This window comes from Mizuhopecten yessoensis, unplaced genomic scaffold (assembly GCF_002113885.1).
Source record: "Mizuhopecten yessoensis strain PY_sf001 unplaced genomic scaffold, ASM211388v2 scaffold11097, whole genome shotgun sequence".
Taxonomy (NCBI): Eukaryota; Metazoa; Mollusca; class Bivalvia; order Pectinida; family Pectinidae; genus Mizuhopecten; species Mizuhopecten yessoensis.
Genome location: NW_018408878.1, coordinates 1351101 through 1376948, shown reverse-complemented (window position 1 = coordinate 1376948; position 25848 = coordinate 1351101). Strand labels below are relative to the sequence as shown.

Here is a 25848-nt window from a genome sequence, read left to right as displayed (position 1 = left end):
AAAGATATGCTGACATTGTCAACATGGCAATGTTGTCGACATGTGTTTACATTTTTTGTTAACATCCAGACTGTCAACACTGTTATTGCCCAACACTAAAGATTTGTCAACACTAAAGATATGCTGACATTGTCAACATATGGCAATGTTGTCGACATGTGTTCACATTTTTTGTCAACATCCTCCAGACCGTCAACATTGAAAGCATCAATCACTCTGCACTGATAACATTTCCAGTCAACATCCATTTAAGCCGTCAACTGAATTGACGCAACTTATAAATGTTACAGGTAAATTCGCCTGATGTCTTTGATGAAGATAAAAGGATTAATGTGGCAGCGTTATTGTAAACTAACAAGCTCTGATTTGGGGTGTATATATAGCTTCTTCAAAAGACAGGTATCAACCTTTCGATAGGTCAGGTGTTTAGACCAGAAACCAATGAAACAGCTTTCTGCGAGCATTCTATTCTGTTATGACATGTTCCAGTCGTGCAGTGCAGGAAAGACATGTGTATCGAGAGCGAAGCGTTTCAGTTTCGCAGCTGCCCAATCGTATACCTACACTATATTCGGCTGGTAGCGTGGAGGCTATCACTTCCACTTGGTCCCTCAAAGTCTTTACAGTTTTTTCCTTCTCTAACAGTTGTGCGTGGGACTTCTCTGTCGGGCACTTTTGGTATCCCTTCTTAAATTTCTAAACAAGGAAAAGCGGTGATATTGAAAATATAATGATGACACTTCATACACAAGGAATGTATAACTACCAATAGAACGAAGATTCCATTTCAAAATATTTTCACAAAAGAGTAGCAGATAGGTAAATCACTTATAAAGCAAACAACAAACAATGCAATTTTGAAAAAAAAAAGTTACAGTAAAAAGAATACGTGACATTTCCATCATATTAAATTTGTTTCTTTTTTCGTAATTTTTCTGATTATACTTCAAAGTCCTGAACAGAATGAATAACTTAAAATAACTGTCAAGAGAAGCCAAGCAGATGAAATTCAAACATCACTTGAATAATTTCTTCACGCATTTTTAACTCATTTACCCCTACCTATCTAAATTGATTTGGTAAGCTTCAAATGTGAATTTAGGTTTGAATGGGATGAACAATGTGTAAATGTAATTCTTGTTCCTTTGGCAAAGTTTAGTCCTCTCAATGAAAGAAAAAGATTGCAAAAAATAACTTTTCAAATACGGTCACAGCATTCAATCAACCCTAGAACAAGTACATAGTATATACACCAGAATCAAATGGCTTCTATCCGTGCCGACCATTTATATATGCGCCATTAAAAAGCAGATCAATGTTTTAACCAACCCTTGTTATGATGCTTAGCCTTACAAAGCAGAAGACTGTCTCACCATGGGACAGCGACAGCAGATTATGAGCAAGTGGATCTGCAGTGGTTAATGTTTTATCCGATATTGTGGTCAGAGGGAAGAAGACGGGACCATTATACAATTACATACGCATTCTACACATCGAGACATTCCGATTCCGAAGAGGAGTTATGTTTTATCTGGTATTGTGGTCAGAAAGAGGAAGAAAGGACCATTATACACTTACATATGCATTCTATACATAGAGACATTCCGATTCCGAAGAACAGTTAACAGTTAGATAGTCCCGGAGACGGATGAGTAAGAACGGTTTCCTTTCCTAAATCATTGGTTGGGGAGTAATATACAGAATATAGAGTCAGATATCACATATTTTATCCTTTTTGTTTTCTTGGTCAATGAAACCTGTTTTTTGAGTGTTGTGGACACGTGGATGTTTTCACACATATACAAACCTCTAGTTCTTCTACTGCAAGCTCATAGTATTTATGTAATTCCAGCACCTTGGACTGCTTCAACTCCCAGCTTTTATGGGCCTACAAAAGCAAAGCCACACCCAGTGAAATACTGGTGGTAGCGCTATACGTTGTCAAATACTGGTGGTAGCGCTATACGTTGTCAAATACTGGTGGTAGCGCTATACGTTGTCAAATACTGGTGGTAGTGCTATACGTTGTCAAATACTGGTGGTAGCGCTATATGTTGTCAAATACTGGTGGTAGTGCTAAACCTGGTGGCAGCGTCAAACTTCGTCAAAACTGGGACGCAGCGTCAAACCTAGTCAACATTTGTGGCGTCATCAAGCCTACTCAATACTGGTAGCAGGGCTAAACCTTGTTAAACACTGGTGGCAGCATTATACCTAGTCAAATCACGTCAATAACTGTAGACAGCAGTTCAACTTATCAAATACTGGTGGCAGCATTATGCCTAGTTATAGCCAGTTAAGTATTTGTGACAACACTTTAACCTCGTCCACCAAGTCAAATGTTGGTTTTATCACCTTCATCTTGTCGAACAAGGTCAAAAATTTGTTACATAACCTCAACCTCATCCAACCAAGACAAATACTGGTTAAAACACCTTAACCTCATCATACCAAGTCAAATACTGGTTATATAACCTTAACCTCACCAAACCAAGTCAAATACTGGTTAAAACACCTTAACTTCATCATACCAAGTCACATACTTGTTATATATATAACCTTAACCTCATCAGACAAAGTCAAATACTGGTTAAAACCCCTTAACCTCATCAAAGCAGGTCAAATACTGGTTAAAACCCCTTAACCTCATCAAACCAGGTCAAATACTGGTTATATAACCTTAACCTCATCAAACCAAGTCAAATACTGGTTATATAACCTTAACCACATCAAACCAAGTCAAAAACTGGTTATATAACCTTAACCTCATCAAACCAAGTCAAAAACTGGTTAAACACCTTAACCTCAAACACCTTAACCTCATCAAAACAAGTCAAATACTGGTTATATAACCTTAACCTCATCAAACCAACTCAAATACTGGTTATATAACCTTAACCTCATCAAACCAACTTAAATACTGGTTATATAACCTTAACCTCATCAAACCAACTCAAATACTGGTTACATAACCTTAACCTAATCAAACCAACTCAAATATTGGTTATATAACCTCAACCTCATCAAACCAAGTCAAATACTGGTTAAAACACCTTAACCTCATCAAACCAAGTCAAATACTTGTTATAGAACTATATCTGGCCATACCAAGTCAAGTACTCAGCACTACACAGCTTGTGTTTTGTGGACAAGTAATCCTAGGAAAAGCCTGGCAAAAATATCAGTTTTGTTACAAAAGGCATGTCCAGAGAGAAGGCAAACAAATTTAATATGAGCAGAGTGCATCACAAAGCATGCTAAAGATTATTGGTCAGGGAGGTATCAGGCAAGTATGTATAGATCACATATCTAATATTAAACCATATTTATTCTTATAACCCTACACCATTACACAGGATGTCCACTTAGAGGTGGGTGTGTGTTTAAATTTTAGTGTGTGAAGTTATGGATTTTGCAACTTTGATCACAGATGTATATCCAATTTCCTTGTAGTAATAACTGATTGCCTATAATTATATTATCCTCATTAAAAATAATAAATTTATTTAACCGTTGATTGCACCTAGACACAGTTATAATAGTCTGTAGTGTAAGTGATAACCTATTATTAATTATCTTATAAAAAAAAGATTAATTATTTAATGATTGATTGCACTTAAGAGCAGTTATAAAAGTTTGTAATCCAAGGCCCGTATTCATGAAACCGTTCTCATGCTCAAGCATGGATCTTGTGCTCAAACCTAATTTCTTGTTCCGGTTACAAATTATTAAAAAAAAAAAAAAAAAAAAAAAAAAAAATCAATGATTTAAAAAAAAAATTGAAAAGACTTTAAGCCAAATACTGTTTTCAATGTGTTTACATACATTTGACTTTTTGATCGTTTGACATCATTTAAGTGAGTTACAAGAAAACTGGTTTGAGCACAGAATCTATGCTTGAGCATGAGAACGATTTCATGAATACGGGCCCAAGTGAAGGCCTATTATTATATTATTGATTTCATTTATTTATTTTTATCTATTTAACTGTTGATTGTACTTAAGAAACAGATAAATAGAAGTTTGTAATCCATCAAACTTTACTGCTGGTTTGGTAATCATCCTTCAACAGTTTAAGTATCCACGATTATTTATGATCAATAAACGATCCTTGACCATTTATGATGTACATAAACTATCCACCATTATTTATGATATAGGAACAATGTCAATCAAATCGGAGCTACGAATATAACTAGATATGGTACAGTGAATGCATGAACGATAAAACAGACTCTCGTATAAAAGTACGTGAACTAGCAGACTACATAAATTTGCATACACAAAATGGTTCGTAAAACTGCGGAAAGAGCAACCCAAGAATGTGTCATGTTATTGATATTGTAGACTTAAAGATTGCATAGCAGGCATACACCAGACCATATACACACAGAAGTGTCAGTGTGTAGATAGATTTTGGGAGAAGTTCAACAGCGGAGGACATTGCCCAATATTGTACTCACATTGACAGACTGAGGGGCCGAGACAATTTCCTTGGACGGGCCTCGGAGATTAACCCCACCCGCGGGTTTGTTCAGCAAGGTCAAGGCCACAAAGGATCCCGCTGTAAGGACGAAAATACGGTTATAACCTGTGTTTGTATTGTAAGAGATTACATACTTTATATAGTACAATATAAATAATATAATAATAATAATTCGAGGTTCTTATATACCGCTTTATCAAGTCATAGGTCATCTTAAAACGGTTCGCAAATTATTATCCGTGGTTATAGGGTCTTTGCAACAAGCCAATATCTTTTTCAACTGCCTTGGAGCACACAGCCGGTGCTGCCATTTCGGCGCTCAAAGCTAGCATTCAACAATTCTAGCACTGCCCAACCACATACTCATTTACAGCTGAGTAGACTGGAACAAGCGGAATAAAGTATCTTGTTCAAAGATACAACACAGTGCTGACCCGTAACATGACTCAAACCCCCAACCTTTCGGTCACGAGTCTGCATCCTACCACAAGACTACCGTGCTTCCAGTCTCAAATCTTTACATAATTTAACACTATCATATACATAACACAATCTTATACACTTCGAAAAGTCAGATTTTATATTTACTATACATACATACACTCCACCTAAGATTTTATGACAAACACAGGTACACTTCACACACTGTATACCAGGAAATGTTTGCTGCAGATTAACTTTTACCTTTATTCGCCTTCTGTAAAAAGGGCTAATCTACCATGAGACTGAATACACAGCACACAAGATACCAGCTACAGTAAATATATATGTGAAGGGCAAAATAAACACTGGTTGAAAGAATATGAATTTTATCAGTAAAAGGTGAAAAATTGACCCGAGTGAAAGTACATGTAGTACACAGTAGTAATATCTTACAAATATACACTTCACATATTTAGATCTTGCAGGTACACTTCACCTTTTAATATACTTAAAATGTAGGTATATTTCATAACATAAAATCATATAGGTACAGTTCACATTGTAAAATCTTACATAGATACATTTTTCATAGTAATTTCACATAGATACATTTCCATTGTAAAATCTTAGATACATTTCACATCGCAAGATCTTATAAGTACGCTTCATACATTAAGACTTACACTCTATAATTAAGCTTCATCTATTTTTAGATCTTACCTTCACACAGTACAGGAAGACATTAGCTTCCTTGTGTAAAGGTAGTGTTATCACATCCACCCTGCCCACGTCCACACTTATGTCACCCCACCCACTACAACTTACACACATGTAATCCTGTGTCACACACATACACACAGGTAATCCTGTGTCACACACATACACACATGTAATCCTGTGTCACACACATACACACATGAAATCCTGTGTCACACACATACACACATGTAACCCTGTGTCACACACATGCACACATGGAATCCTGTGTCACACACATACACACATCTAATCCTGTGTCACACACATGCACACATGGAATCCTGTGTCACACACATACACACAGGGAATCCTGTGTCACACACATACACACAGGGAATCCTGTGTCACACACATACACACACATAATCCTTTGTCACACACATACACACATGTAATCCTGAGTCACACATCACACACATACACACATGTAATCCTGTGTCACACACATACACACACATAATCCTGTGTCACACACATACACACATGTAATCCTGTGTCACACATCACACACATACACACATGTAATCCTGTGTCACACACAAACACACATGTACTCCTGTGTCACACACTTACACACATGTAATCCTGTGTCACACACATACACACATGTAATCCTGTGTCACACACATACACAAACCAGGTTTTTCATCTGCCACAGGTACAACATCCATGCCAACTTTCTGAAATTTCCTTGTGGTAGGTTCTGCATGTTCGAAATTAAAACCAAAATAAAATGTGTGTATATAACCCCTCAAGACAAAATAACCCTTTAAAACGACCTATTTTGAGTTATTCTTTCAGATGAAATCATCAGATCTTAGAATAGGGTAACAAACTCACTAATTGGAAACACTGAACTTAAGGTTCCAAAAGTGAGAGTCTACTTCCTATTTCGGGAGAGTTGGAAAGTATGGTACAATAACAATAGGTGAAAACCCTCACTGACTTTGCTCATACAAAAGTAACACCGTTAACTCATTCACCCCTGAAATCTAATAATGAACTATTCCAACCTTTGAATTGGAAGGGTTCAAATGTGTCTTCAGGGGTGAATGATTTTAATTGCCTCAAAGTTTGTTACACAATTAAAATCATAACATATAAAACATCTTTCACCAAAATTTGTCGATTTTTCTCGTCTTTCATCATTTGTAACAAGCTTGTGGCGAAGGTAAACATATACCAACAGTTTGAAATATTTTTTGGCTAGTTCAATGATACCAATCATCTCCACTCTCTCACAGTATATTTGCCTAGCCTCCATCTTGCTATTCATGCCAAAATCAACAAACAGATTCTATCTGCTAGCTGTAATATTATGGTTGAGTAAGAAAATATATCTGTTTCCTTATGACATTTCTATTGAGTGGTCGATTCTTACAGGCCTTTTATCGACAAGCACAGAAAGGGCAGGTGGGATGTCCTTCAAACTTCTTTTTTTTTTCGCCTGACAAGCCCACTTTGGTATTCAAAGAATGTTCCAGGAAGTCGGCAGGTTTTTATCGACAATGTCAGTATAAATTGTACAGTGTTACGTGGTGTAGACACACACGCTGGTCATATCGTGTGTGTATAAAACATACACGGTGAATCTATTTCTAACATTTCAACTCATCTATTCAGTCAAAATACACCTGACTTTCATATTGTATCATTATGATTGGTTACTGAAGATTGGCATTTCTGAAAATCTCCAGTTTGCTTTCTGTTTGTGTGTAAGGAGAGTTCGGGGTTACCTGTAAGTATGTGAGGGAGGGAGGGGGGCATATCATAAATCTATTTCAAATTAAGTCACCGGACAGATTGGTCCGCATCATATAAAGTGTTCTTTTGAATTTCATAGATTGAAATGTGACGCTATCAGAAAGCGATCTCTGACATTGGTTATCCGGACCATAAGGATCTCAGCAGGCCATCGCATCTATAGACATGTATAGACTACCACAACTTGAACAGTAATATATAGCACAGGCGTCAATACTACAACAAACACCATAGTCTTATGAGTAATATCTAAATTACTCACTCCACTAGCCTTGTCCCTGTCATCAATACTTTCTCTCTCAGACATCCAAGCCTGTGTTACATGAATAGGAAGATGGGTCATTTTGCGAACAGTGGAAGGAGGTCCCATACCTCAACGAAATGCAGTCCCTTCTCAAATATAGGATAAAGTAACATCCCTTGCCAAACAGCGGTAGATGGCATGGTCCCCTCCCCTAAACTAGGATTATGGTCCCTTCTAAAACAGTGCAACAGGTGGTTCTGTCCCCCAAACAGTGGAAGGAGGTCCACTCCCCAAAACATAGGAACATAGTCCCTTCTCAAACAGTGGAAGGAAGGAGGTCCCCTACCACAAACATAGGAACATAGTCCCTTCTCAAACAGTGGAAGGAAGGAGGTCCCCTACCACAAACATAGGAACATAGTCCCTTCTCAAACAGTGGAAGGAAGGAGGTCCCCTACCACAAACATAGGAACATAGTCCCTTCTCAAACCGTGGAAGGAGGTCCCCTACCACAAACATAGGAACATAGTCCCTACTCAAACAGTGGAAGGAGGTCCCCTACCACAAACATAGGAACATAGTCCCTTCTCAAACAGTGGAAGGAGGTCCCCTACCACAAACATAGGAACATAGTCCCTTCTCAAACAGTGGAAGGAGGTCCCCTACCACAAACATAGGAACATAGTCCCTACTCAAACAGTGGAAGGAGGTCCCCTACCACAAACATAGGAACATAGTCCCTTCTCAAACAGTGGAAGGAGGTCCCCTACCACAAACATAGGAACATAGTCCCTTCTCAAACAGTGGAAGGAGGTCCCCTACCACAAACATAGGAACATAGTCCCTTCTCAAACAGTGGAAGGAGGTCCCCTACCACAAACATAGGAACATAGTCCCTTCTCAAACAGTGGAAGGAGGTCCCCTACCACAAACATAGGAACATAGTCCCTTCTCAAACAGTGGAAGGAGGTCCCCTACCACAAACATAGGAACATAGTCCCTTCTCAAACAGTGGAAGGAGGTCCCCTACCACAAACATAGGAACATAGTCCCTTCTCAAACAGTGGAAGGAGGTCCCCTACCACAAACATAGGAACATAGTCCCTTCTCAAACAGTGGAAGGAGGTCCCCTACCACAAACATAGGAACATAGTCCCTTCTCAAACAGTGGAAGGAGGTCCCCTACCACAAACATAGGAACATAGTCCCTTCTCAAACAGTGGAAGGAGGTCCCCTACCACAAACATAGGAACATAGTCCCTTCTCAAACAGTGGAAGGAGGTCCCCTACCACAAACATAGGAACATAGTCCCTTCTCAAACAGTGGAAGGAGGTCCCCTACCACAAACATAGGAACATAGTCCCTTCTCAAACAGTGGAAGGAGGTCCCCTACCACAAACATAGGAACATAGTCCCTTCTCAAACAGTGGAAGGAGGTCCCCTACCACAAACATAGGAACATAGTCCCTTCTCAAACAGTGGAAGGAGGTCCCCTACCACAAACATAGGAACATAGTCCCTTCTCAAACAGTGGAAGGAGGTCCCCTACCACAAACATAGGAACATAGTCCCTTCTCAAACAGTGGAAGGAGGTCCCCTACCACAAACATAGGAACATAGTCCCTTCTCAAACAGTGGAAGGAGGTCCCCTACCACAAACATAGGAACATAGTCCCTTCTCAAACAGTGGAAGGAGGTCCCCTACCACAAACATAGGAACATAGTCCCTTCTCAAACAGTGGAAGGAGGTCCCCTACCACAAACATAGGAACATAGTCCCTTCTCAAACAGTGGAAGGAGGTCCCCTACCACAAACATAGGAACATAGTCCCTTCTCAAACAGTGGAAGGAGGTCCCCTACCACAAACATAGGAACATAGTCCCTTCTCAAACAGTGGAAGGAGGTCCCCTACCACAAACATAGGAACATAGTCCCTTCTCAAACAGTGGAAGGAGGTCCCCTACCACAAACATAGGAACATAGTCCCTTCTCAAACAGTGGAAGGAGGTCCCCTACCACAAACATAGGAACATAGTCCCTTCTCAAACAGTGGAAGGAGGTCCCCTACCACAAACATAGGAACATAGTCCCTTCTCAAACAGTGGAAGGAGGTCCCCTACCACAAACATAGGAACATAGTCCCTACTCAAATTCAGGACTTTGACGTACCCTCCAAAACAGTGGAAGGTTGTCCCTTTACAAGCATAGGATGGTTGTCTTAATTAAATACAGGAGTTTAGTCCCTCCCCCAACAATAGAAGGTGATCCACTTAAATGAAGCATTTTTTCCCTTTTTTTTTCTATGGCGGTGTTTTGCTTATGAAGGAATGTGGTCCCTCTCCCAAAAGTTGTCATGGATGCTAGTTATGCACTAAGCCCTTACCCCTAAGTCTATATATACCCCTTTATTTATATACATTAACCTTTCTGAGTACTGTGCACTCGTAAACATTGTTAGTCTTACTGCTGTAAGCATGATGTAGGTGTAGACACATACCAGGCTGTATACCCACGTACTATACACATATCCGACAGTGCAGTAGGGTCTTGTCAGATAAAGTTGTTGACAATCTCCTAAGTCAACAGTGTACACTTCAGCTCACCCTTCCACTATATATTACATGGTCTGGGTACAGGGCCAAATATACAGCATACTTCACTCCTATAGAGGGCAGATACCCTGTACACAATTCTCACAAATACTCACTCCTATAGAGGGCAGATCCCCTGTACACAATTCTCACAAATACTCACTCCTATGGAGGGCAGATACCCTGTACACAATTCTCACAAATACTCACTCCTATAGAGGCCAGATACCCTGTACACAATTCTCACAAATACTCCCTCCTATAGAGGGCAGATACCCTGTACACAATACTCACAAATACTCACTCCTATAGAGGGCAGATACCCTGTACACAATTCTCACAAATACTTTTCTCCTATAGAGGGCAGATACCCTGTACACAATTCTCACAAATACTCACTCCTATGGAGGGCAGATACCCTGTACACAATTCTCACAAATACTCCCTCCTATAGAGGGCAGATACCCTGTACACAATCCTCACAAATACTCACTCCTTTAGAGGGCAGATACCCTGTACACAATCCTCACAAATACTCATTCCTTAAAGGGTTATTATACAGGTACACAATTCTCACAAATACTCCCTCCTCAAAGGGTTATCATACAGGTACGCAAGCCTCACAAATACTCATTCCTTAAAGGGTTATTATACAGGTACACAATTCTCACAAATACTCCCTCCTCAAAGGGTTATCATACAGGTACGCAAGCCTCACAAATACTCATTCCTTAAAGGGTTATTATACAGGTACACAATTCTCACAAATACTCCCTCTCAAAGGGTTATCATACAGGTACGCAATCCTCACAAATACTCATTCCTTAAAGGGTTATTATACAGGTACACAATTCTCACAAATACTCCCTCCTCAAAGGGTTATCATACAGGTACGCAAGCCTCACAAATACTCATTCCTTAAAGGGTTATTATACAGGTACACAATTCTCACAAATACTCCCTCTCAAAGGGTTATCATACAGGTACGCAATCCTCACAAATACTCATTCCTTAAAGGGTTATTATACAGGTACACAATTCTCACAAATACTCCCTCTCAAAGGGTTATCATACAGGTACGCAATCCTCACAAATACTCATTCCTTAAAGGGTTATTATACAGGTACACAATTCTCACAAATACTCCCTCCTCAAAGGGTTATCATACAGGTACGCAAGCCTCACAAATACTCATTCCTTAAAGGGTTATTATACAGGTACACAATTCTCACAAATACTCACTCCTCAAAGGGTTATCATACAGGTACGCAATCCTCACAAATACTCATTCCTTAAAGGGTTATTATACAGGTACACAATTCTCACTCCTCAAAGGGTTATTATACAGGTATTCACTCATCAAAGGGTTATTATACAGGTACACAATCCTCACAAATACTCACTCCTCAAAGGGTTATCATAAAGGTACACAATCCTCACTCCTCAAAGGGATATCATAAAGGTATTCACTCCTCAAAGGGTTATTATATAGGTACACAATCCTCACTTCTCAAAGGGTTATTATACAGGTATTCACTCCTCAAAGGGTTATTATACAGGTACACAATCCTCACAAATACTCACTCCTCAAAGGGATATCATAAAGGTATTCACTCCTCAAAGGGTTATCATACAAATGTGCAGGTACTCGAACAGCAGAGGTACTCAAATCATTGGGTACAGACACTGCACAGATACTCCCACCTTACAGCACTGTTATACGGTGGAGGTTCTCAATACATGGAGAGTTTAATCACAGAACATCATTCCTTCACATAGCTTCCATATATACAAGTTTTAAACTCTGACCTTTATGATGACAGCCTCCATCGTCTTATCATTACCGGACAAAGACTCCTCCTTGTACAAACATCCTTTGTATCCAGACACACACTTTAACTTCCTAAATTATATCTTAGCTCATTCTATTTATTTATATCTTGCTATGTAGAGTATCCTTCAAATATTCAAAATATTTCACATAGTCAAATATACACAGGTGTATAGATAATACACAGGTGTATAGATAATACACAGGTATATACATAATACACAGATGTATACAGGTAAACAGGTGTATACATAATACACATGTGTATACATAGTACACATGTGTATACATAATACACAGGTGTATATGTAATATACAGGTGTATACATAATACACAGGTATACATGTGAATACATAATACACAGGTATACATGTGAATACATAATTCACAGGTGTATACGTTATACATAGGTGTATACATTATACACAGGTGTTTACATTATACACAGGTATATACATTATACACAGATGTATACAAAAAAAAAGTAACATTATACACAGGTGTATATATTATACAGGTATACATGTGTATGCATAATACATGATACACAGGTGTATACAAAATCCCAGGTATACAGGAATATATACATGTATATAGCACTGGTATACAGGTGTATAAACATATCACACAGGGTAATTAACCACAGGTAAATTGATGTATAATACAAAGATAAACAGCGCGTATACTACAGCTGTCATAATGCATAATAGAACCTCTGTCTATCTATAATCCAAATCTTGACCCACTACAACATCCAACGTATAAAACAATTCCTCTGTTGTATCTCAATAATCCTGTCACGATAATCCACCATCTTACACACATATTTCGCATCTAATCTCCGTGCTGAGGAGTAAACAGACAAGACAGATTTAGGTACCTCAGTAGTTTGAGGTTGTGCCTGGTTCGGCCAGATTGAGGTAACTCAGTAGTTGAGGTAGTGCCTGGTTCGGACAGAATGTTGAGAGCCGGCCGTATGTCGTAGAAGTCTGACTTCCCTACAGGTCCCGAATCAGTGTGTACAATGCACCAGTATGTTACACCGGTGTATTTGATGCCTTGTTAACTTTCATACCTGAGCGCTGCTGCTTTCTCGGGCGAAACTCTCGTTACTGTGCGGTTACAACTTTCTCAGGTGTAACTCTTGTAACCGTGTGTGGCTAGGAAGGACTGATATGCAAATTAACATATGAGTATGACGGTACATGCAGCGTGTGTGTGTGTATATACATATAACCTGATAACGTGTTTATTGCAGCCATATATCGTCACTCACCTGAACAGGTAGATACAGGTAACCTCTTACACAATCTCACCTGTGTCGGCCCTGCCCATACCACATATTACCATCACAATCTATAGGGGTTAGAATGTCTTATCTACAGACACATGATTACCTGTACTAGGGCCTGTGGTTTATCACTTCGTAGCAGTGTCACTTCTCCCAAACCTCATCTCAGACGTGTTCCTTTATATTCACTCGAAATTATCCCCGCACACACAATTTACAATAGCAATACAAACATATTGTTCCTATAGACTAGGAATCAGGTTCTATCTAAATACTTGAACAGGAAAACTTCCATGTTTACAGGTGTACAAACTTCCTTAACTAATTCACCCCTGAAGACATATTTGAACTCTTCCAATTCAAAGGTTGGAATAGTTCATTATGAAATTTTATGGGTGAAAGGGTTATATAAGGAAATGAAAATGATAAGTGTCTTAGAAGGAGGAAATCTTTGACTTTCTAGTTTCAATCAACAAAACTGTGTTATGTGTATATAGAAGTATTGCAATCAGTGCAGTACTTTAGAGGAAATAATGAAAACCAATTTCAGGGTAGTGACAGTATATATCCAGAATCAAGGTAGTGACTGTATATTACCTGTATCAGAGTAATGACTGTATATAACCAGTACCAGGGTACTGACTGTATATGACCAGTATCAGGGTAGAGACTGTATATTACCTGTATCAGAGTAGTGACTGTATATTACCTGTATCAGAGTAGTGACTGTATATTACCTGTATCAGAGTAGTGACTGTATATTACCAGTATCAGGGTAGTGACAGTATATATCCAGTATCAAGGTAGTGACAGTATATATCCAGTAACAAGGTAGTGACAGTATATATCCAGTATCAGGGTAGTGACTGTATATTACCTGTATCAGGGTAGTGACTATATATAACCTGTATCAGGGTAGTGACTGTATATTACCTGTATCAAGGTAGTGACTGTATATTACCAGTATCAAGGTAGTGACTGTATATTACCAGTATCAGAGTAGTGACTGTATATTACCAGTATCAGGGTAGTGACAGTATATAACCTGTATCAGGATACTGACTGTATATTACCTGTATAAGAGTAGTGACTGTATATTACCAGTATCAAGGTAGTGACTGTATATAACCTGTATCAGGATACTGACTGTATATTACCTGTATAAGAGTAGTGACTGTATATTACCAGTATCAGGGTAGTGATTGTATATTACCAGTATCAGGCTAGTGACGTATAGAACCTGTACATGTATCGGGATACTGACTGTATATTACCTGTATCAGAGTAGTAACTGTATATTACCTGAATCAGAATAGTGACTGTATATTACCAGTATCAGGGTAGTGATTGTATATTACCAGTATCAGGCTAGTGACGTATAGAACCTGTACATGTATCGGGATACTGACTGTATATTACCTGTATCAGAGTAGTAACTGCATATTACCTGTATCAGAATAGTGACTGTATATTACCAGTATCAGGCTAGTGATGTATATCACTACTTTAATGTACTGATGTAGAAAAATTATGATCACTCTGTGAGACTTGCAATCAAAGGAAGATAGCAGAAAAATACTGTTAGGCTATGTATTTGATGTTTACCTTGTAGCAGATCAGATCCGGCTCAACTGTTTATTATTGCGGGCATCACTCTGTGTAAAAATATAGCCTCAGAAGTAGAGCATCAGATGATTGTTACAGAGGCTGGATATACAGTTTACACTGCAGAGAAGATATACATGCCAGTAATACTACAAGTATTGACTGGCTTCATGATTTCCAATTTAGCAAACACAAACAAACATTACCAACCTAAACCCACTGTTTTCTCTCTTCGCCACCAAAGAGGTTCTTACCTTGGTAATGTTAAAAAACATCCATATCTGAGGCCAAAAATTAGTTTAGAAACCATAACTAAGTAGGATTTCAAAATTAATTGATAATTTTCTCTTAATCCAGCATCTGAAACAATCTACTCACTTCTATATATATAGGTATCACTTCTGAGGCTATATTTTCACACAGAGGGATGCCCTCAATACTAAACAGTTGAAAAATTGCATTGTCCATGGCTAAAACTTAACCCATTCCCCCCTGAAGACACATTTGAACTTTTCCAATTCAAAAGTTGGAATAGTTCATTATGAAACTTCAGGGGTGAATGAGTTAATTTGAACCACTGCCTGTCATTTTGGCTTAATACTTTCCAATTTAACTAGTCCATGTGCAAATTCCACTATCCCAATGTTATTCAAAAGAATAAGTCTTATCGAATTTTGAATATCAGTTTTTAAAACCACTGGTCCAGTTGAAAATTTCTCATCCTCAATACTCGAGGGTCACCGTAACCCCTAGAGTATCCAGGATGGAAATCTCTCAGACTAGCTGGTTTCCTTTATTGTCTAGCCCCGACTGTCTGTATTTGTATAAATTTAAGACTTGTACACGGTAAGAAATGCGTGTGTGCCTTTTATTAAGTTGTCCACATGTATAGTATACACCCCTGGTAGCAATGTGTGCGTGTGTTACACCTCGTGTGTTATAAACCTCGTGTGTTATATATACCTCGTACACATATACAAACGATAAAAAACGCCTCTGGTATATATACACCTGTCAGTGCCGACTTCCTCAACAGTTGCTGCACAGTTGCATCAGGGACTCGTAAAATTTTACAAACCTCCCAACATTTTCTGACATTGCTGCCTCTTACAGACTGGGCCACAGGGGCCTGTAATACTGTATGTAATCTGTAATATTCTCTTACAGACTGGGCCACAGGGGCCTGTAATACTGTAATCTGTAATATTCTCTTACAGACTGGGCCACAGGGGCCTGTAATACTGTAATCTGTAATATTCTCTTACAGACTAGGCCACAGGGGCCTGTAATACTGTGATCTGCAATATTCTCTTACAGACTGGGCCACAGGGGCCTGTAATACTGTGATCTGTAATATTCTCTTACAGACTGGGCCACAGGGGCCTGTAATACTGTAATCTGTAATATTGAGAAGCCTCTATTGAAATATACAGCAACTCCTGTATGTGGTCCATTTTAGATTCCCGACCACAAATTTTCAGTCTGGAAAACACGAACCTCTATCAGACCCTGACAGCCTTGCACACAGTACACTGCTTTCCCTGGCAATTTGGCATTTATTTTTTTCTCATTCCCAAGCTAGATTTAAACATTTAAGTTACCTCCCAAGTTGATACAGAAAAATCTAAAATATGAAATCTAAAAGATATTTTCATTATAAGGCACTTGAAAACTTTTGTTAAATTCAACCCTACCTATACATTACATCTGGTGTTTTTTTGGGTGTGGCATGTGTTTTAGGGGTGTGGTTTCAGGTGGCTGGGTGTGTGGCATATTTCTGGGTGTGTGGTATGACATGCTAGGGGTGTTGTGTGACATGTTAGGGTGTGTGTTGTAGTGTGCTAGGGTGTGTGGTGTGCTAGAGTGTGTGGTGTGACATTCTAGGGTGTGTGGTGTGATGTGCTAGGGTGTGTGGTGTGACATGCTAGAGTGTGTGTTGTGGTGTGCTAGGGTGTGTGGTGTGCTAGAGTGTGTGGTGTGACATTCTAGGGTGTGTGGTGTGACATGCTAGGGTATGTGGTGTGATGTGCTAGGGTGTGTGGTGTGCTAGGGTGTGTAGGATGACATGCTAGGGTGTGTGGTATGGTGTGCTAGAGTGTGTGGTGTGACATGCTAGGGTGTGTGGTGTGACATGCTAAGGTGTGTGTTGGGGTGTGTTAGAGTGTGGTGTGACATGGTAGGGTGTGTGGTGACATGCTAGGGTGTGTGGTGTGCTAGTTTGTGGTGTGACATGCTAGGGTGTGTGGTATGCTAGAGTGTGTGGTGTGCTAGGGTGTGTGGTATGGTAGAGTGTGTGGTGTGACATACTAGGCTGTGTGGTGTGATGTGCTAGGGTATGTGGTGCAACATGCTAGAGTGTGTGACATGCTAGGGTGTGTGGTGTGGTGTGCTAGAGTGCATGGTGTGACATGCTAGGGTGTGTGGTGTGATGTGCTAGGGTATGTGGTGCGACATGCTAGAGTGTGTGACATGCTAGGGTGTGTTGTATGGTGTGCTAGAGTGCATGGTGTGATATGCTAGGGTGTGTGGTATGGTGTGCTAGAGCATGTGGTGTGGTGTGCTAGGGTGTGAGGTGTGACATGATAATTGTGTGGTGCTAGGGTGTGAGGTATTATGGGCAGACTTCACACTAGAGCTGTGAGGTATTATGGACAGACTACACACTAGAGCTGTGAGGTATTATGGACAGACTACACACTAGGGTGTGAGGTATTATGGACAGCCTACACACTAGAGCTGTGAGGTATTATGGAAAGACTACACACTAGAGCTGTGAGGTATTATGGAAAGACTACACACTAGAGCTGTGAGGTATTTTGGACAGACTACACACTAGGGTGTGAGGTAATATGGACAGACCACACACTAGGGTGTGAGGTATTATGGACAGACTACACACTAGGGTATGAGGTAGTATGGACAGACTACACACTAGGGTGTGAGGTATTATGGACAGACTACACACTAGAGCTGATGATCTCTGTTAAACTTTATATACACACTACCCTTCATCTCACAGACTCCTCAGATTATGTTACCATGCCAACTACAGCATCTTTGCAACCAATCTGCCCTTCAAACACCAGAATATAAACAAGCCTCCCATAGCAGTGTATAGGTATACTGGAGCTGGTCAAATAGAGTAATATGTAGGTCTGTATGTGATGGTAGTGTTATAGGGATTGAACAGCAATTTCCTGCTGGTATGAACATTTTTAAAAATACCATTCAATCCTTATATTTACATTCTAAATTTTAAGTTATTAATGATCTAAACAAAGATATTCCTTATATTTTCGATATTGCAATTTTAAATTTTGTCTGTGTCGTCATTGCAAACGAAATTCCTAGAACAGCCTGACGTCACCAGAATGTTTGTTTCAAGCGGTTGTCTCTTGTTAATCAAGGCGGAAGGAGAAACTTCAAAATGACGCTGATCCAATGACGTTCATAGCCCCATAAAGCCAATTTCTTATGGTAATGCTGATACAGGAACTTGCAGTGGAAATGTTATTATATTTTTAACATCAACAAGATGGAATAAAGGGATCAATCTCTGTCCAGGTACCTGGATTGTTATGCCCAGCAATGGTATATATGGCTATGAGGTGGGGATCTCAACCCTTTCAAAGTTATGGCCCAGAAATTAAGCCCTAGGGCTATGGGTGGGGCCAGACACAAGAATCGATACTACTTATCAGGATTTTGTTTGTCTCTTGATGCCCAGCAAGGGTATATATGGTTTTGGGGTGGGGATCTCAACCGTTCCAAAGTTATGACCTAATAATTAGGTCCCTAGGGGAGGAACGAGACTTGAGTGTCAATTTTAATAAATGTAACTGCATTTATCTCTTTGGGGAGGTGAGCAAAGAACACATTAAAAATCATGTATCTTCGACAGGTATGATGATCAGAACAGGTGTGTTCTCAGTACATGCTTCTACCTTTCACCAAATTGTCGCCCGTTTGACCTGTACAATAAGATTTTTCTGTCACCTGTCTGGAGATATCTCCAAACATCTGGGTGATTATTTGGTTGTCCAATCTTCAATAGAACCAAAGGTGACACAACCAAAACTAGAGAAATTGTGAGATTGTAAGCAAGCTCACGAACATATGCCCTAGCTTCATCTCATCAGGGTATTAATTCAAAATTTGTCTGCAGAGGATATAATGATCGAATCACAAAGCCGATCCTTCATGCACATCTACATAAGATATACTTTCATTGTGCAAAGTAACAAATTAATCCAACAAAAAGTAAACGAGGAATTTCTGGAGCAGAAAACAAGTTCTTAGGTCTATAACTGGAGAGAAAAAAATTCAAATTGCAAATTCTTTAATTGAAACATATCTACAAATGTTATTCTTTCACTGCAGCAAGTAAGATGTCACCAGGTGTTCTGTGTACAGACATCAACAGGTGTTCTGTGTACAGACATCAACAGGTGTTCTGTGTACAGACATCAACATGTGTTCTGTGTACAGATATCAACAGGTGTTATGTATACAGACATCAACAGGTGTTCTGTGTACAGACATCAACAGGTGTTCTGTGTATAGACATCAACAGGTGTTCTGTGTACAGACATCAACAGGTATTCTGTATACAGACATCAACAGGTGTTCTGTATACAGACATCAACAGGTGTTCTGTATACAGACATCAACAGGTGTTCTGTGTACAGACATCAACAGGTGTTCTGTATACAGACATCAACAGGTGTTCTGTGTACAGACATCAACAGGTGTTCTGTGTACAGACATCAACAGGTGTTCTGTATACAGACATCAACAGGTGTTCTGTGTACAGACATCAACAGGTGTTCTGTGTACAGACATCAACAGGTGTTCTGTGTACAGACATCAACAGGTGTTCTGTGTACAGACATCAACAGGTGTTCTGTGTACAGACATCAACAGGTGTTCTGTGTACAGACATCAACAGGTGTTCTGTGTACAGACATCAACAGGTGTTCTGTGTACAGACATCAACAGGTGTTCTGTGTACAGACATCAACAGGTGTTCTGTGTACAGACATCAACAGGTGTTCTGTGTACAGACATCAACAGGTGTTCTGTGTACAGACATCAACAGGTGTTCTGTGTACAGACATCAACAGGTGTTCTGTGTACAGACATCAACAGGTGCTCTGTGTACAGACATCAACAGGTGTCTGTATACAGACATCAACAGGTGTTCTGTGTACAGACATCAACATGTGTTCTGTATACAGACATTAACAGGTGTTCTGTATACAGACATCAACAGGTGTTCTGTGTACAGACATCAAGAAGTGTTCTGTATACAGACATCAACAGGTGTTCTGTGTTCAGACATCAACACATGTTCTGTGTACAGACATCAACAGGTGTTCTTTATAAAGACATCACAGACATCAACAGGTGTTCTGTGTACAGACATCAACAGGTGTTCAGTGTACAGACATCATCAGGTGTTATGTATACAGACAGGTGTTGAAACTGCTACCTTAGGATTTTGAGCAATCATTGCTGGTCCACATGACCATTTGTGTTGTTTCAGTACAGAAAAGCCTACAGAATATGTCTGATTATCAAAGGGAAAAGTATTGCTGACTGATGGGAACAGTAATCAGGACTACATCATATATATATTGACACTGGACAACAGTCACACAACACGAGGATGATTTATATGGAGCCCAGGCAATCAACCAGCCACACAATCAAGTTCAGACTTCACCACAATCAATAGGACACACACAGACTTACATTAGTTTTCTGGTAATCAAGCCAAATACTCTTCAAACCCCATAAAGTTTATATCACAAAGGGAGGGGGAATCCACTAGATGTGAGGGGGTTCCATAATAACACATATGGGAGTGGGGTGAGGGGGTTCCATTTTATTTACCATTTCACGGGGTTACCACTATCAATATAACCTCACCTAAGTTAGGTGCCAGCTCATGAACTGCCAACAGGGCGCTTCATGAAATTTGCCTTTTTCCAGTTGGCCTTCATATTGCCTATGAATGCTGAAAGCAGTTCAATGCTTAAATAACACATGTGAGGGGTATTCCATTACAACACATGTGAGGGATATTCCATTACAACACATGTGAGGGGGATTCTGTTATAACACATGTGAGGGGGATTCCATTATAACACATGTGAGGAGGATTCTGTTATAACACATGTGAGGGGGATACCATTATAACACATGTGAGAGGGTTTCAATTATAACACATGTGAGCTAGGGGGATTCAATTATAACACATGTGAGGGGGATTCAATTATAACACATGTGAGGTTAATTCAATTATAACACATGTGAGGGGGATTCCATTACAACACATGTGAGGAGGATTCTGTTATAACTCATGTGAGGGGGATACCATTATAACACATGTGAGGGGGTTTCAATTTTAACACATGTGAGCTAGGGGGATTCAATTATAACACATGTGAGGGGGATTCTGTTATAACACATGTGAGGGGGATACCATTATAACACATGTGAGGGGGTTTCAATTTTAACACATGGGAGCTAGGGGGATTCAATTATAACACATGTGAGGGGGATTCAATTGCAACACATGTGAGAGGGATTCCGTTATAACACATGTGAGGGGGATTCCATTATAACACATGTGAGGGGGATTCCATTTTATGAGGGGGATTCCATTTTACCACAAGCAAGGATTATTTCACTCCAACACATGCGTAGTGGTTTGATGGCAGCGCCCTGCTCAACTCGCCAAATATATCTTATTTATCTCCGTTGTTCATCTTAATTCAACAATTCTGTCTCCTAAAAATAGGAAGCCGACACCCACAGCACAACCTCTGTAGACCTGATGGCAGGTCTACTCATTTTTTTGAAAATAATTCTTGACTTTGAAAACTCTCAATTTTAAACTCAATGAAGAACTGGGACCGTAAAAACTTTTGTAATCATTCCTTCTCACGTCCTCCTGTAGAAATGTGAGGTATCGGAGCTGACATCTGAGCTAAAATCCATCATCCCATGTCTTTCCCTAACCAGCCAATGGTGGGTGGTGTATATGAGATGAAGGTATACTTTTATGTTTCATCCACACATGTTTAATTGTTTAAAACTTATAGCTGAGACAGGTTGTTACTAACTGAACATTTTTTACATTGTTGACCTTAAACCTAGAGTGAATATCACATGGATCATGCAAATATATTAACCCATTCACCCCTGAAGACACATTTGAACTCTTCCAAATCAAAGGTTGGAATAGCTCATTGTGAAATTTCAGGGGTGAATGAGTTAAAAGTGATTTAAAAGTTACTGACCCAAAACATTTTATTTTCAGTAGAATAACAAGGAGCAGAACCAGAAGACCTACCAGCCTTGATACAATTTGTCTTCCCCGTATTGATGGAGAGACAGAATGACACATTTAATAGGTAATAAATAACCATCCAACATGTCAACCTACCACAATCATATCATATCAACATACAAATTTTTTGTGTCAACACACCAAAATCACATATCAATATACCATCATATAATGTCAACATATCACTATATCACGACGACATACCACTGTATCATGACGACATACCCCTGTATCATGATGACATACCTGTATCATGACAACATACAACTGTATCACGACGACATACCACTGTATCATGACAACATACAACTGTATCACGACGACATACCACTGTATCACGACAACATACCACTGAATCATGATGACACACCAGTGTATCACGACAACATACCACTGTATCATGACAACATACCACTGTATCATGACAACCTATATATATAGCTACCATTGTATCATGACGACATACCCCTGTATCATGACAACATACCATTGTATCATGACAACCTATATATATAGCTACCATTGTATCATGACGACATACCACTGTATCACGACGACATACCACTGTATCACGACGACTTACCACTGTATTACAACGACATACCACTGTATCACGACGACATACCATTGTATCATGACGACATGCCACTGTATCACGACAACATACCACTGTATCACGACGACATATCACTGTATCACGACGACATACCACTGTATCATGATGACATACCACTGTATCACGACGACATACCATTGTACCATGACAACATACCACTGTATCATGACAGCATACCACTGTATCACGACAACATACCACTGTATCATGTCAACATACCACTGTATCATGACAACATACCACTGTATCACGACGACATACCACTGTATCACGACAACATACCACTGTATCATGACAACATACCACTGTATCATGACAACATACCACTGTATTATGCAAATCAATATTTACCTCCTACCATGACCTCTCCAGAAACATTGATTATGTTTTGACGTTTACTTTGCCTCTGATATAGCTATAGGGACAACACTTGATTGGGACTGACCACTCAGTTGTTTACTCCGTACATGGTCTGTCCATCTGTTCCTTATCAACATCTGTCATAGTGTGTCCAGTAGACAGTCCATTGACTTTACACATCTATTACCAATGGTCTCTGTAACACTACAAGGGTAATAGTGAGATGTCCAGTAGACAGACCATTGACCTTACACCTCTATTACCAATGGTCTCTGTAAAACTACAAGGGTAATAGTGAGATGTCCAGTCGACAGACCATTGACCTTACACCTCTATTACCAATGGTCTCTGTAACACTACAAGGGTAACAATGAGCTGGAGCTGTACAGGCAACACACAGTAGATATCTTGTACCCAAGAAATGCTAAATACTGTTTCCACATTACAGCAATAAATATCCCCCAAAAATGTAAATTACTGTGGTCATACCTGTATTAGGAATCCACACTCAGGAACCCAAAAAAGGGGTGGTGGTCTCTTTAAACAGGTGGTCACTAAATACAGCTGATCACTTTAAGGTTCAGATCACAATATAATCACTACAATAAGGAGAATTAAAACTAGAATCTTAACACAGGTTGGCTTCAAATGGATATGGTTTCATGGGCAGGTTAAACTGTAGACCTAAAATCTTGTATACATAACATCATGTATACACGAAATCCTGTATACACAACATCATGCATACAAAACATCCTGTATACACAACATACTGTATAAACATCATCCTGTAAACAAAACATCATGTATATACACAACATCCTGTATAAATAACATCCTGTATACATAACATCCTGTATACACAACAAACTGTATAAACAACATCCTGTATACACAACATCCTGTATAAATAACATCCTGTATACACAACATCCTGTATAAACAACATCCTGTATACATAACATCCTGTATAAACAACATCCTGTTTACATAACATCATGTATACACAACATCCTATATACATAACAGCCTGTATACATAATATCCTGTAAATACAACATCCTGTATAAACAACATCCTGTAAACAAAACACTGTGTACACAACATCCTGTACATAACTTCCTGTATATGGATTATCCTGTTTACATAACATCCAGTACCCTGTAAACATTATATCCTGTGAACATCCTATAACATCCTGTACCCACCATTTTCTGATTCGGAGCCTGAATCCTCCATGCTGTCCTATATATGCATTAGTATACATCCATCACAGAGCAAAACCATGTTGGAGAAGAAACACTGTTCCCTATAGAGTCCCTGTATCCTGTGGGCCCCTACCCTGTCTGTGTGTCCCTGTGGGCGTTAGTCCATCACTAGGGCTTGCTCTGTACATTTGACACAGAGTAACAACTGTTATCTCCTCCGGCAACTCTGCTGGCGTTTACCAGAGCTTTTTTTTCAATCAACTTTCGGATCTATAGTCTGCTTCAAAAATGGAGTACTGGATGCATCACCATGGCATCGGAGCAGCTGAGGCAGGAGAAGCCTGAAGCAGGTGTATGGGTTACACTAGCCAGGCAGCCACTGATTCCTCCAGCCACCAGGCCCTATCTGTGTACATAACCCAGGCTCGCATAACAATCCCCCTCCACACCAGTACACACTCTGACCACTGACCATTCACCAGCCAGTCACATCAACATGGTTTATCACCCTACAGTCCGTTTCACATAAACCACCCAGGAAACAAATCAATGCAATCAGTGCACCTTGTCAGACAGTCTCTCAATTGAATAATGTTGATACCAAATCTGTCACAAACTTTCTGGCATCAAAGGATCGGCCTATAAAGTCTAGAAATCATTACCTGATGCTGTGTACCAGAGGTGTTGGAATGGGAAAACCCCTTAACAACATAGACAGGGAAGGTAGGGACCAGAGAAAAAGAAAGGAGGGGGAGTTACTGGGGGAGGGGGGGGGGGGGAAATGTGGTATAGTGGACAAGGAAAGAAGGGGGAAGGGAAGAAGATGGAGGTTCTAGAAGAAGGATGGACAGACAAAGGAAGGGAGGGGGAGAAACAGCAAGATCTGCATCATATAACAATATGCTTTTCATTATATGTGTTCATTAACTCATTGACCCCTGAAATTTCATTATGAACTATTCCAACCTTTGAACTGGAAGAGCTCAAATGTGTCTTCAGGGGTGAATGAGTTAATTTACCTAATGAATGTTTCGGTCGATGGAGCATGTGTGAATTGTAATTCTCCTGAAACCACAGTAAGCACCTTCCTCAACACATTTTCTGTGCATTTGATCACCACACATGTACACTGAACAAAAAATACAAATGTCAAAAATTGTATAAGATCCATACAACTTGATCAGATATTTTTCTTCTCGATAAAGCCAACAATACTTAGTGTAGCCGCTACGTATTTTAGTCAACAACCGTTACCTCTACGCATTTGAGTTTGTCAGAAACCAATATGTATCTGTTGTTCTGACTTCTAC

At 39.6% G+C, this 25848-nt stretch overlaps 1 protein-coding gene across 17 annotated transcripts in view; it reads right to left on the bottom strand.

Annotated features, from left to right (window-relative positions):
- The window catches only part of LOC110465684 (rho guanine nucleotide exchange factor 11-like), a 140657-nt gene that overhangs the window by 68442 nt on the left and 46367 nt on the right, over positions 1-25848 (bottom strand). For 14 of the 17 annotated variants that reach the window (XR_002464641.1, XR_002464640.1, XR_002464639.1 and 11 more), the window contains exons 6-8: positions 4464-4564; positions 1808-1888; positions 565-696 (exon numbers count right to left, since the gene is read on the bottom strand). Coding sequence is in view for 14 of the 17 variants with exons in the window: in XM_021521660.1 (XP_021377335.1) it covers positions 565-696; positions 1808-1888; positions 4464-4564 (314 nt within the window). In the remaining 3 variants the exon portion in view is untranslated. Of the gene's footprint in view, positions 1-564; positions 697-1807; positions 1889-4463; positions 4565-4849; positions 4869-24538; positions 24787-25848 lie in introns of those variants that run through there. The other 3 variants (XM_021521664.1, XM_021521665.1, XM_021521657.1) reach the window with 3 other exon arrangements.